At 39.0% G+C, this 14473-nt stretch overlaps 2 protein-coding genes across 2 annotated transcripts; one reads left to right on the top strand and one right to left on the bottom strand.

Annotated features, from left to right (window-relative positions):
- Positions 1–8371: 8371 nt before the first annotated feature.
- Positions 8372–8949, top strand: LOC131259709 (uncharacterized). The gene is made up of 3 exons (XM_058261279.1): positions 8372–8511; positions 8580–8703; positions 8788–8949. Exons 1-3 carry the CDS (start codon positions 8409–8411, stop codon positions 8897–8899), a joined length of 339 nt encoding a protein of 112 aa, XP_058117262.1. The 5' UTR covers positions 8372–8408; the 3' UTR covers positions 8900–8949.
- Positions 8950–11904: 2955 nt separating this feature from the next.
- On the bottom strand, positions 11905–13638 carry LOC131272264 (thymidylate synthase). The gene is made up of 3 exons (XM_058273934.1): positions 13246–13638; positions 12332–12678; positions 11905–12273 (listed from the first exon to the last, which is right to left on the bottom strand). Exons 1-3 carry the CDS (start codon positions 13601–13603, stop codon positions 12064–12066), a joined length of 915 nt encoding a protein of 304 aa, XP_058129917.1. The 5' UTR covers positions 13604–13638; the 3' UTR covers positions 11905–12063.
- Positions 13639–14473: the final 835 nt, after the last annotated feature.

Below are 14473 nucleotides of genomic sequence, written 5' to 3'. Positions count from 1 at the left end.
AACGGGAAAAGCGATAAGGCTACTAAGATCTTTGTTTTTGGTTCGTATCGTATGATACATTACGATGGCCTACAGACATATGAGTACTGTGATGGTTCAGAGATGCAATGTATTACAATTGGAGCATATTTTGAAACATAGATCTCAATTTATCATAACCATTATTATATAAAAAAAACTTGATGGCTCAGTTTGCTTACAGCGTCAAATGTATCTATAATTTCCCCCATAATTGTCACTCCCGAATATTGTACTAGTTAAAGTGCTTGCTCTAAATTCAGATGTTTGGTGTTCAAATCCCGATTGAGGAAACATCTTTTATCATGTGAATGAATCATTTTTCTTCAAAATCGTTTGTCACCATTCAATTAGCAATATTTCCTCACAATGTCAAACTCGTGTTATGATTCCTGGTGAAGACTACGACTTCGCTTTTGGTAAAACTTCGGTTGAAGTCTCGTTTCCATCTCGAGTCCATTTGCAAAAAGCTTGCTTCATACGCAGGGTATATTGCCTTATCTATCTCAACACGGGACTGACATTTGTAAAAGTAAAGATACAAAACCGTGCCTTTGCTTTTACTGTAATATACCGTACAGTACCACCATCGTAATATGGTTCCCGTTTGACCTGGGCATACAAATCCTTGGCTTTCTTTGCATCCACTTAGTCCTTAACTCGTACCTGAATAGGTTGTGAACGAAAAACCACGTTTTACTTAGTTTAGCACTTGCGCCATGACCAAGTAAGCAGTGTATTCGCGATTTGTCTCACGAGCAACGGGTTACTCAATATGGCGCTTTATGAAGGGAAAGGCTTACTCTAAACACCACCCAAGTTTGGCAAGCCTCCGAAAAACATTGACCAGTTTTTTCTTGTGTTGCCAGCAAACATAAAAATGATTTACATTGCATGCATTGGTAAATGCATTGAGCGTTTCAATCGTAATTCCACAAGTGCTCTAGCTTATGTACTAGTGACATGATACATGGCCATTCCAATGGAATATACACGAAAAATATGTATAATATGTTAGTGCAGATGAACCCACTTCACGTGCAGTGTGCCCAATGCCCTGAGGTGCAGAAGATGTTACGGAATTCAACCAGTGTCATACTTTGGGATAAAATCTGGCTTAAATGAAAATGAATGCCAAGGATTAGGTTATAGTTATTGTTCTTGTTCACCACAGTGATTGTTCCAGGTTCGTCCCCCCTATCTTTCTTCGTTCGGCTTGTTTTTCTTCATTTCTAGGTGCCTTGGTACGTAGTAGGCAAATGGTATTGCAGGTCTTGTCCAGGCCAACTGATGCAAGCCGTACGCAAGCTTTGTTTTTCCAATCTTGCAATTAAGGAGCATTAACCCCACGACATGCATCGCACGGTCTAACAAAAAGAAATCTCACCGTTCTTCTGCAAGTAATCAAGACTCCTTAACATGGGACCATGGGCAAGCGACTTTGCCCGGCAGTTTGGTGCTCTTCACTTGAAGCTATTTTAATTGGGCCTTATGTGTCCGGTGTTTCGAGGCAGTGACAGCAGCGGCTGCTCAACATGAAGCGAAACCGCTAAGGGATCTTCCTACACCTGCCAGCTTTTCGGGACATCTTCATGTGTTTTGATTACTTGTTTGGGCTTGCGCTATTTAGTTCATTTAATTATGCATGTAAAAACCTCCCATAGCTTGTGCCAGTTGAGCACAACGGCCGAAATGGGTGGGAAAAACATACAAGGCGCTTTTGCCCGATATTGACCAGCAAAAAATAACGCTACTTCAGATCTGAATCATCGATTGGGCGGTCAATTATACGAAGTTTTGTAGCACGCTAAAAGGTGGACGACGTTAAACCTAATTTCTTAATCGACACTTAGGTGCGGGGTGTGTGCTAAAGGGCCTTGGATCACGCATTTTTTTGGGATAGATCGTCAAGTATATTCTAAGCACACAATTAAAGAAAGTAGGAACAAAGAAAACAGCATATTAACTGATTCCGATAAAATAGAACTAATAGAATGTATACCTAAAACTAAAAAACAAAAACTCGTTTAGTCATTTGAAAGAATTGAGGCTAAGTCTTAATTTTTATTCGGCATTTTTATTCAATTACTAAAGTTTGGTTAAAATTTTTATTCTGTCATGTACTCAATAATACATCGTTTTGTATATTGTGCAACTGTAATTGGAGGATAAAAATACTTCGTATATTTTTCTTAAAACCGTCCCATTCTATTTGCACAAAACTCACATGGCCTATTTATATGCGTCATGTTTTTTTTAAATGAACGGCATGTTTTTTTAAATGAATATACTGCCCCTAAAAGGGTTTTGGGACTGACATAAATAAACTCTTTTGGACGGTAATTATTGTTTCTAATATTATTTCGAAACTATTGCATCGTATCAAGGCAACGGTTAGTATTAGACGATATGGAGAATAATGATTCGAAACATCATAATTATTATCATTATTATCATCATCATCCTAGTCATAGCTTCTCTGGCCGTAACAAACACAAGCGCCCAACGGAATCCGGGACACTTCGTGCATGATTAAAAAGGAACCACCATTACCTCCATACATCACATTGACACTTACATTTATTATCCTTCTTCCATCGCCATGCCGCCGGCCGTACCAAGTTCGTGGGTGGAAGAGAATGCGGGGTGTAACTTCGCGGACATTTTGGTTCGGCGGTCAGCGTTGGGAAGCCCTACGTATTTTTGTTCTTCCAGTTGTCACTGAACATTTTCAAAGCATTGTCCGCTTGTGTAGTGGCACATTTCGAAAAGGCATCCCCTAATGTGCACGGCTATTCTATGAGATTCGATGTGGAAAAAAGAACCCGGACGGTGCGAGTTCGTCCTTCACTGGCGCACGTCGGTTCCCGTGGAAAGTTCTCCCGCTCGCCCCGTCACAGTCACAAGCCGGCACAACGGTTGGGAAACCAACGCTAGTGCGGGGTGGGTCGGTGAAAGGGGATGCCAATGAGTCATCGTGCTCTGCACAATTCCTAGCACACAACCACAGACCTAGTCACATACAGACACACACACATACACAGACATACACACTAAAACGATACATTTCGAGTTTTCCTCGCACTCGCACCCTTAGAAGTGTGGTGTGCGATGCTTCGGAGCGATGGGTGTTTTTCCTTCGTTCTGCTTGCATCAGTATTGACTATTTTCTTCGAATGGAAATTCGAAGGACGAAACGTGCCGCGTTCGTTGGAGCGTCGAGCGAGTGTAGCTGGGCAGGATGAAAACTGAGAGGAAATATCGTACCCACGGTGCGTTTCCATTATTGTTTGGCATTTGTGTGTCATAGGGTGTTTCATGGAAAATGTGTCGAATGGAGGGGGCCGCAAGATGCCTTGGCTGGCCACTTACATTCCCTAACACAAACGGAGGTAGAAAAATGCGACGAAGGACAACATTTTCACTCAATCATTGTGACCTCGGGTGCTGGGGGGTTTTTGCGTCAAGTGTTTCTCACTTACACAGCAGGTGCACGGCATAGTGTTGGTGTCGCATTGATCCCGGACAGCAAGTGCAAGTGACTTTACTGCTGGTTCATGCCTTTGAAAGCCGCTTGGTTTGTGATGGCTCATGGGTAAATGGTAAATCATTCGTGCAACATTATTTGTATTACCCTGCATTTAGGAGGTACATGAACGTTAAGTGTCAATTGCATCTCGAAGCGCTGGCAAACTTGTTCAGATTTTCCCGGCTTTGAAAAAAGAGAGCGGAGACCGAGGGAAAGAGTGCGAAACAATGGTAAAAAGAGACTGCGAAGGAGCGAAGACAAATTGAACGAATGAAATAAGGAAATGGGGACCGCGATGGCAGGACGTGGACGGTGAAATTTTCCGAACGCCTGGCTCGTGAGTTTGACGTCACGTTCGTGCTCCACAGTTCGTGTTGTGTCCTGCGCAGATTTTCCTGCACACGTCCCTCGTGCAGACGCACACACTCGAAGGGTCGGTGAAAATACTCCTGCCTGCCACTGCTAGTGGGCGTGTGTGTCTGTGTGTGTCTGTGCCACGACGACAGGGCGATTCTCGGGCGGAGCTATGGGGTCGTCATGTGCATCTGAGCTCAAAAGGACGTTAGCTTTCGTTGCGTTGAGGTGTGCGTCGTCCGGTCCCGGTGGCAGCCGTGGTAAGCAGGAGGACATTCTAGTGCTAGGGTGACGGGGGCGATGGGGACGGCTTGACGTGTTTGAGGTGACAAACCCACCCACAACCCAGCGGGCGGTTGGTGAGACCGCATTTTCCTGTCTTTCACTGTACGACGGTTAACGACGGTTCGGGCTGGCGCAACCATCGCTTTTTCTAGGCGCCGTGTGGGTTGTAACGAAATGTAGGCTAGTTTTTCCGTGTGCCGCATCCGTTCACCCACCCGGTTGTTTGACGTTACTGACAAAAGGAATACTAGCTTCAATTGTTTCACAGCAATCGTTCGTTATTCCTTTACATGTTATATAACGCGCGATATAGCCCTTCTGCCTCGAACAAATTAAAGGATTGGTGTGGTGAAATATGTTTCATTCATTTCATTTCGACATGTTACAGTGTAACATTTAAATCTTAAAACCCGGTCCAAGGAAAGTGCTAAATCTCATAAGGATATTCAAATAAAAACCGTCAATATCACAAGGACTTGCAAGGCATTTATAAGTCGAGCGGTTAGTTGTGAAACCATTCTGGCACTCGAGTACGTTCTATATTCCACTAAATTCACTGTATTATGTGAAGTGTATGCGTGAGTGTTGTGTTTCGTGGCTTCGTAACAAATCCCTCCAGAATGCTTGAGCGTGATACTAGTGGGTGACTAATTAACTAACTATTTTCCCTTCGAAAACTATTCTGCCAGTGGCCGGTGGCCCATATACACTCATATGTGTTTCTAATTTTGCAGTAATGAGTCTGTTTGGCCTCACCGAAAGAAAAAGATCCACAGCAGTAATGGAACGAACTGCTGAAAACATTGCACGTGAGAATGCTGTGAAAAATCGTTAACAAACGTTCGGAGAACTGAGAAAACTCCAGCAAGTTAGACACGAGAGAGTAGAAACGTAAGAACGAGAGCAAAATATACCAACTCGAGTGAGCGAGGGAGTGAGTGATCGTGAAAGTGTTTTTCTTTTGCTCGCGACGCGTGTTTTCCAGGCGAGAACCAATGGGACCAAAGTTGATTAGATTTTCCTGTTCCAGACAAACAGTGCCGACTACCGTCTTAACTCCTTGTTGCGGTCGGAACCGGGGTAATGCTGTGGAGGAAAACTGAAGTCCATCGCCGTCCGTAGCATCGGTCGAGTTTGTTTGGAGCCTTTCTTTTATTTCGTCGCATCCTTGCCGTAATGCGCAGCACGACTGTAGCGGGATGATTAATAATTAAAATCTAATTTGCACACAATGCTGTGAGGTGAAATTTATGCGCACAATTCCAATGCTGGTTGGTCAAGATCGGATCATTGCCAAGAAGAGGTTGCAAACCGATAACAGTCAGCGAAGTTTTTCGACGAATGGGTTACACAATCGAAAACTTACATAACGAATTCCTTTTTGATTGCAAAACAACGGACTGCACCAACGAGACTCTAAAACAGAGGGATTCAACACGTTAATCATACTTGAGAGAGAATATCCAACATTAAAATGTTGAACGGTCATGTTGGTTTTGAAAACGATAGACATTTCTAATTTAAATGTTTGTTTTAGTTGTAACAAGCCTAACGGTTTTCTATTTAATATCAATAAAAAATTATGTTTATGTTATGTTTCGTCTCACATTTTGTTGTCACAGGTACAATCCATATCGTATGAAGTCAAAATTTTCTTTTACACGATACATTTCAACATCAAATGATGAAATGTATCTTTCCGTTCCGTAGTAAAAATATTATTTGTGATTTTTTTAATTTAATTTCTAAAGTGTTCACAATACCTCATTTCGACATTTAACTGACCGAAGAACGCTTAGCAAATTTACAAAATATAACAATTGGCCACACTTTGCGTGATTTGCGTCGCTGTTATGAACGGTTAGACCCTTATGCATTCTCAATGCCTATGTGGAAATATTTGCATATTTGCAATGTGATGTGGTGGAAAAAGAGGCTCGAAAATGGTCCCAACAACTAGGATTCTTCACTGGGCTTTGTTTCATAAGCATGTTGTACGGGAGCTCTACATCATACGTTAAACCAAACCGTAACTGGCACCGATCCAACTCTTCGGGGGGTTTACGTAAAGACGCTGCTCCTATTATGCTTCTCAAGTGTTCTGCAGGAAATGCACAAGAAATAACAAATGACTATACCTGGTTGGGGTAAATGCCTGAACTCATGACAAGTGCAGATTCAAACGCGGGAGGGTATCCGCTGCACAAAAGTAGAGCACGGCATGGTACACCGGTATGTTTATGTTGAGAAGGCATTGTGTAACTCATACTCATGAGAAACATGGAATTGGGCATATCGAATATCTTTTTAATGTTAACATTTTTTTTATTTCAGTAACTCGTGATGATGAAGCGGAAGTTTCGTTGTTTTTAACAGGCATCCGTAAACAGTGTAGAGTGAATTAATAATAATTTCTTACAAATTAATGAATAATAGATCTTACCAAAGAGTGTTGCCCATGTGATACACCTAAAGTAACAACACATTTATCCCACCAGTAAAAACAATCAATACCTACATCGCGTAGATTTAAAAAATGTTTTTGTGTTAGCTTATCGCCATTAAAATATGAACTTATGACAGTGACGCCAAAGTTTCGTAAAATAATAACAAAACTGTTCAATGTGACCCAATTCGTGCTATGTTGACAGTCTGGTACACAATGCGCAAACACAAAGTGAAGTAAAGTGAAACAACTGATAAAAACAACATGTTCACAGATATTCTGCGTTCGTTCACACATATTCTGCGTTCGTTAACGATCAATTAAGTAAAGTGAAATATACTTCATACATCTGGAAGCGTAAAATTGGAGAAGTTTTCTAGGAACCTTATTGCTTACACTTCATTAAGGTATGTTACATCAAATCAATACAGTTGATAAACGTGTAATTTTCTTAAAAGTAGATCGAAAATTGATTTGTGTAGTTTCCTTTTGTTTTGTTTTTTTACAACCTCGATATCTATTTTGATAAAATATTTTGAAATTAGAAGTAGCTCATATAATTGTTGCGGAAACATCTTTGTACAATTGATTTTATCTTATCAAGGAAGCATTTTTATCAAACGATAGCTCGTTGACAAATGGAGACAACTGTTTCCATTTAACTTTTTCTAGTTTATTTTCTGATAGTTCTTTTGACTGCTAACGGAAATATATGTTGCTTTCTCACTACTTGAAATTCTATTTCAAATTAATTCATGTGATTACTGTTTTTTAGCTTTCCTGAAATAAGTTATTAAAATTCTGCGAAGTGTTGTTTACTACTATTCAAGATTCCATACATATTCAAAGCTATAATGATCGCGGTGCTCTTCACCGTTTGGGGCTTATTTGATTCGTTTTATGTTGATTCAACTTTCTTTTGAAATTTTACGGACTTTCTTTTGGATATTTTGGCAATTTGATTCTCAATACATCAAACGTGACAACGTCAACGTTGTATCTTCGCATTAAAAAGTATCTGTGTATGTGAATATGTTTGTCGTATTGTAATAGAATATAGATTCAGTGGTCGGCAAGAGTTTTGTTCTTGAAATATTATACTAAGATTATAATATCGAGCCAGTACTTGTCTTTGTCTTTAAAGCAAAAATCATTGAAAAAAACTAGAAATGCAAAATATAGAAAAATATAAAATAAACCGGTCTAAGGACAAATCACAGTTTCTTATCAGTCAACATGTTCGAAATATCAGCTAAACTATACAAATCAACACATGGTAAAAAGTACATAGAGTATATTGAGCCTGGTGTTTTTAATGACAGTAATTTGAAAATTTATTGCTTTCTGAAAAAATACCTGAGCCAATAAATGTGATATCAAATTTAATCTGGGCATGATTTTCTGTGTCAGTGAGCAACAAAACAATAGTTTGATACTAAAAAATCAGGATAAACCTAAGGCCAACGGGGATAAGCCGCATAGCAGATAAACCGAATGCGAATAATTTCGAGTCCACTGGAATTTTATTCCTGACTCCCTCTGTAAACCGGTTGTATGTGTTATTTGCCGAATCAAGAAATGATCATCGCATCAAGATTCTCATTAACATAAGTTTCAAAATGGTAAATGTAGTGGTGTAATCTGGTCACTCTGGCAATAGTTTTTGAGAAAATAATTAGAAGCTGATCAATCGAGTCTTGTTGATCAGTTGCGTTTGCGTGGTTGAGGCATACGGTTGAGTTATTTAGAAATAGTACAATCAATTGAAAAACTAAGATGTATCAGCCATCTAGCCGTTGGCCTTCACTTGCAGTTGTCTTGTTAACGTGCACGATCGCTCAAGCGTATGTGTACTTTGTTCCCAATGCAAAACACCCCGGTGAGTTATTAGCGCTACGCTGATTACATCAACATCGTTTTATTCATATACCATATATTCTCAATCAGATCTCGAAGGTCACTGCTACAATAAGGAATGGAACATATCAGTTCCAATCAATGGGTCGCAGCATCTTCTGGAACGTTGTGAGAAGGCGTTTTGTTCGTCCAATTACGGGCTGCAATTGGCTGGGTAAGGGTATATTTGGGGTCATATTCACACGTTTTAATGATTGTGTTTTGTTTTTAACATCATTTTGTTTTATTTCGTATTAAGATGTGGGCTCATTGTTCCTCCTGCCGGACACAAACTAAGCGAGACGGATTTCACGAAGCCCTACCCAGACTGTTGTCCAACGGTAGTCGAGGATAAAACTGCAGAGGAGTAAGCTCATTTAATCACCTTCGAAATCCCGACAGTTTCGTAATGTTAGCGTCGTTGTGGTAACATAATAAAATAGTTAAAATTGCAAATAAAATAACATGATTCGTTTTTTTTCATATACGGTTTTAAATCATTGAATTAAATAATGATAGGACAACAGAAATGTCTGCTAGTCATACTCAATATTGGCTAAAAGTGTATTATGTTACCTTCAAGCCTATTTCATTCAGACCATGCAGGATGATTTATTTGTACAGGCCACGATATGTCTAATTACTGGAAGAAACAAATCATTCAACAAATGCTAACCGAGCAAGAAGCCTTTTAAAGGCATGTAATCAATAACATAATCTCAGTATTCTGTATACGCTCTTTTTCATTCTAAGGATTCAGTATTCATTCTTGTTGAGTACTATTGCTTTGAAAATCCTACACGTTTGAGAAACAAATTGTGAAAATATCTTGTGTGTTTATCATGAGTAAAATAATCTATGCTTAGATTATCAACATTACGATATGTTTGATGTGAATTTCTTTTGCATTTTTACCAGCAAATGAATGTATGTATGCAATCATATGGATTCATGCGTCCATAGCTTGTTTAGATACTTCTACTATAATTGTAACATTATGTTTGGCTGAGATTTGAATTTTACAAATTCATTGAAATGGAATACAGAAAAGTTTTTGAGATTAATACCTTCTTTGAGTCGTTTCAACTAATTTGGTAATGCAGAACATAACATTATTATGTTTTACTTCTGCATAAAATTTAAATTTAAATTTTTGTTTTAATTTGTATTTGAGTTATTTGATTTGTTTGTGTAAATTGTGTGTTTGTGTTGTGTGAATGGCTTGTAATTGTGAATACTGTTGTTTATATAATTGACGCGGGTGAAAACATAGCACCTTTTCCATTGTGCCATCCAGAAGCTGCCCGATGCTAACAAAATTGCAAATTAGTTGCAATGAAACAAAAGAACGAATGAATCAACTTAATGGAATCGTTTAGACCAGGGATGTCAAACATACGGCCCGCGGGCCACATTCGGCCCTCAAGAGCATCGGACCCGGCCCGCGACTCCTTTGAAGCAATAAATCGAAAGTTTGGATCTTTGAGTTTTTGTTTCAAGAGCAAAATTTGTTTTGTTGAATGGCAAGAGAACTGAACGAACGTCAATTTCAACAATTTCTATAAGAAAGTTTTTACACAACTTCGATCCACATCACACCGATTTATTGCGGTTGAGAGATTTCACACAGATTTTCGAGACAAGCGAATAAATAGTGTTCATACAAAACAGACGTCATGAAATACACGAGCATTCTAAATAAAATAACAGATGTGGAGCAATCAATTAGCTGTAGTAATAACGCTCATTTACTTTTTTAAATCTTTACAAAAATGCACAATAGTGTTAAAGAAAATTTATCTTTTACTGAAAATTGTTAATTTTATAAGAAGTAATATAATATTTCAAAATTTGAAAGTGTTAAACACGATTGATTGTTTGCATCAAACCACACTGATAAGAACATATTTTCATCAATCCAATCAATTTTACGTTTTGCCCCGCGAACCTATTTTGGGGCGAAATGTGGCCCGCGAGGTCAAACGAGTTTGACACCACTGGTTTAGACCATAAGTAAATGATTTCCTATACAGTGTCCCTAAAAATGCCCCGGTAGAATTAAAAAAAAGAAGCTTCGTGTAATGAACATAACACACGTTCGCGAAATCCGTTATACAGTTGAAGTTCTTGATCGGTCCGTTTCCTTTTTCTTCGGTCCTTATTCCTTTTTACCACACGTAAAGGTACATTTCAGCTCCACCTGGCGATTCTCTAATATTTAATGGGGAATCTGGAAACCCAGTAAAGTTCGATTTTCCATTGGTCCTACGTTTACGCTGTCAAGTGAGGAATTTCGCGTATATTAAAACCGGCTGCGACAGATCCGATGTCGTTGACGTATGGTATGGTGCACGATATACAAACAAGCTATAAAAATATGATCTTATACAATAAATTGAAAATGATTACTCCTCCTATCCCATGGTTTAGCTTTAAGAATTGTTACAGTGTAAGAGTGAACCTATACAACCTCGGGACCCTAGTCGATATAGAGGCACTTTTATATAAAAATCCAAAGCAAAATTTGATATTTCTTTACCTGCTTCTATTCAACAACTGGGAATTGAGCTAAGAGATTTAACCTCAATTTATTCAAATAAGCAATGGTCGTTGTGTCCATGTCCCGTAAAAAGAACTGTTTTATTTTACGAATTTAAGAATAATTTTATGTAACTTTTTTATAGTGTTGAATTCGTTTTTTAACAAAAAAAAACTATGTATAACTTTTTTACACAAAATAAAAGGGGATCAAAACCCCAATGAAACTTGGTCTCCTAGAGAAGGAAACAAAACAAAATGTAAAAAATACACTTGCTGCGATAAGCATAGCCGGTTTTAACGATTCATGATATGACGAAGTTGGTAGTCTTGCGTTCCATGACCCAGACCGTGGGTCGACCGTGACAAACTAAATTATCCATCCACGGTCGAAAGCTTCTCTAGTTCAGCGCTAATGACCGAGGGCAGGCTAAGCGGAAGCTTGCCAGGACTGTTCGCGATCATATCTTAGCCGCCTTTCGTCTCGACTCTGGTTTCTCGATTGCCATACTAGCATCGTATCAAAGAATATGTTTCCGGAGTTATGCTGGGCCATTAGCTAGAGGACTTGCAAGTATTCGGAGGAAGAGTTTTACCACGATAATGTATTCTTTTGACACGCCAGAAGAAGGCCAATCGGCTGTTTGAAGTGGCGATAAATTTAATTAGAGGCTTAATTAAAATGTCTCCAGCATACATAAGCTCGTTAGCGAAGGCGTTAGGTTTTGCAAATATGAGCTGCCAATGACTGATAATTGCGCCTTTTTAAGGATGTTCTTTGAGCGCGCAGCATATATCTTATGGAAGGATATACTGTACAATTGATAATATCTGACAGATGTTATTCAACTAGTTTTTCTGCTCTGTTCTCTTAGTTCTGTTTTATTTTACCTTTTGTAATTCTTCAAAATCACTTACATTTTTGTAGCGTATATTTTTAAACGAATTTACTGACACATTTGCAGTGAATATGTAGTAAATTATCGAAGCCAGTCCTTTAAACTGCCATTTGCATTTTAATGGTTGACTGCGGGTTATAATTTTTTATTTCAAAATCATCGAAGCAAAAATCATCGATTGAATCTACCTTTCGTTTAAATGCTAGTGTTGGAAATTTTGATGGCTTTCTTTTCAGTTGCTTACGTAGAGCGTCAACGTGGTTTAAATAAATGTGAGTGTCACCAGTTGTATGAATGAAGTCTCCTGCCTGAAAAAAAAAATATTTTAAAACACGTACCTCTAAATAGTAAACTATTATGTCATACCTTAAGTCCAGTGACGTGGGCAATCATGTGTGTGAGCAAGGAGTAGCTTGCAATATTGAAGGGTACGCCCAGACCTACGTCGGCCGACCGTTGATACATCTGGCAGGACAGTTCCCCATCTGCTACGTAAAATTGGGCCAAACAATGGCAAGGGGGAAGTGCCATGTTCGGGATGTCCATAGGATTCCAGGCGCTCATGATGATTCGACGATCATAAGGGTTGTTCTTTATCTTCTCGATTATTTCAGCCAGCTGATCAATACCTTTACCGTTATAATCATCGTGACATGTTCCATAGTTAGCACCAAAGTGCCGCCATTGAAAGCCATACACTGGTCCTAAATCACCTGAAAAAGTTATAGGAAAATAAGTAAGAAAAATTGCATTGTTTTTCTTGAACACAAATAAATTAAAACCTTTGCTTGCATGATATGTCGTTGAAAAATAACATTTTTTTAAAGATTCTTAAAATCATGTTAAGTGATTGACAAAATTTGTAGACGATGATGAATCATGTTTGCTTAAATTAACAATGATCGCATTCATCTAATACATTGCTTTAGCTCTGATGTCGGCAACAATCTTGGCGGAACTCAAACACTTAAGTAATTTAAGTATATTTGTATACGACTATACAAATATGTTGTTACACCTTTTTTGACGACATTGAAGGCCTTATTCTATTATCTTCTCTAATTTGTGAAACCATCCCTGCTGTGTACTCTGGCTCGTATGTGTATGCGTATCGTTTTCTTTAGCTTTTTGGTACCAAGTACCCAACGGAATTCTTTGTCAACATTTTTAATTTGCCCAATTTGTGAACTTCAATATAAGTGTATAAAGTCTCGTAGAAAAGAACTAATCAGATGTAAATTTAGAAAGTGCAATAAACGATGATACTAAGCATAACATACCTTCTTCCCTGTCCACAAAACCACAAGAGTCCAAGTATTCTCTGGTGCTGTTACCGTCCCAAATATGTATTCCTTTAGCTTGCAAATCTTTTGCATTAGTCGAGCCTTTGATAAACCACAGTAGCTCTTCAGCAACACCTCTGAAGAACACTTTTTTTGTAGTGAGCAAAGGTATAACTCCGTCTCGAAGACTAAAACGCATCTGGGCACCAAATATGGACATGGTGCCAACACCGGTACGATCTAGCCGTTTGTTTCCCTTGCTCAAGATATCTCGAATTAAATGTAAGTAGGATTGTTCTTCGTTATTTTCCTCAATCATGGCTTGCACCTCGGTTCCGTTCTTATTTATCGCCATTGCTCATTGATTCTCCAAAACAAACTGACGCCTTTTTGACTACTGTCATGAATTTTGGCGCCATTCAACAGTTGACATCGTTCCAGTTAAAGAACCCAGTTCCAAGAAGATACGATCATTGCAAATAATTCCGGACTCACAAAGCGATCTCGCTTTGTTCGATACTCGGGGTCCACACTACAGCGCGACGTCCCGTCACGAAACGCGACGTCGCCTGACAGGCGGGCGAACTCCATACAAAAAAAATGTCGCACAAATCGCGCTAGTGTAGAAACAGCGAAAAACGCGACATCGCGCTAGCTCTTGTCAAATGTCAATTCGAAACGAAAACAAACCGACAGCTGGACAAAACGTAAACAAACCGAATCACAAACGCGAACAAAACGAGCAATATTCTTCACGAAACATCGGATTTTTCGTTGTACTTCTTCTTCTTCTTGGCGTAACGACCTCTTGGTCATGCCTGCCCGTTAAGGGCTTACGAGACTTGTTTCCCTGTTGTACGTGGATAGTCAGTCCTCTCGTACAGGGGAGGGTCCGGTCTCTGTTGGGTTTCGAACCCATTTTTCGTTGTACTACTTATTTTTAGGCTTCACAAATGTAATTCAGTAATGAAACTCCGTTTTAATTGATATTTTTACCAAAGTTTTTTCGGGTGCCGAAATGTAAACAAACTGCTCTTCAACAAGTAGGAGATGATGTGGAAATATATACTTCCTACGGCGGGCCAAAATATCGTCGTTGGTTGTTTGTTTTCTCAGTGAATTTCAAATGTGGAAGCGCCAAACTCACTCAGGGTGCATAAAATACGTAGCTTAACAAATATCATGCATTACTACCTCAAAATTCCATAAAAAATTTTAGCCGAGT

Source organism: Anopheles coustani, chromosome 3, assembly GCF_943734705.1.
Source record: "Anopheles coustani chromosome 3, idAnoCousDA_361_x.2, whole genome shotgun sequence".
Taxonomy (NCBI): Eukaryota; Metazoa; Arthropoda; class Insecta; order Diptera; family Culicidae; genus Anopheles; species Anopheles coustani.
This window is presented reverse-complemented; position numbering and strand designations above follow the sequence as displayed.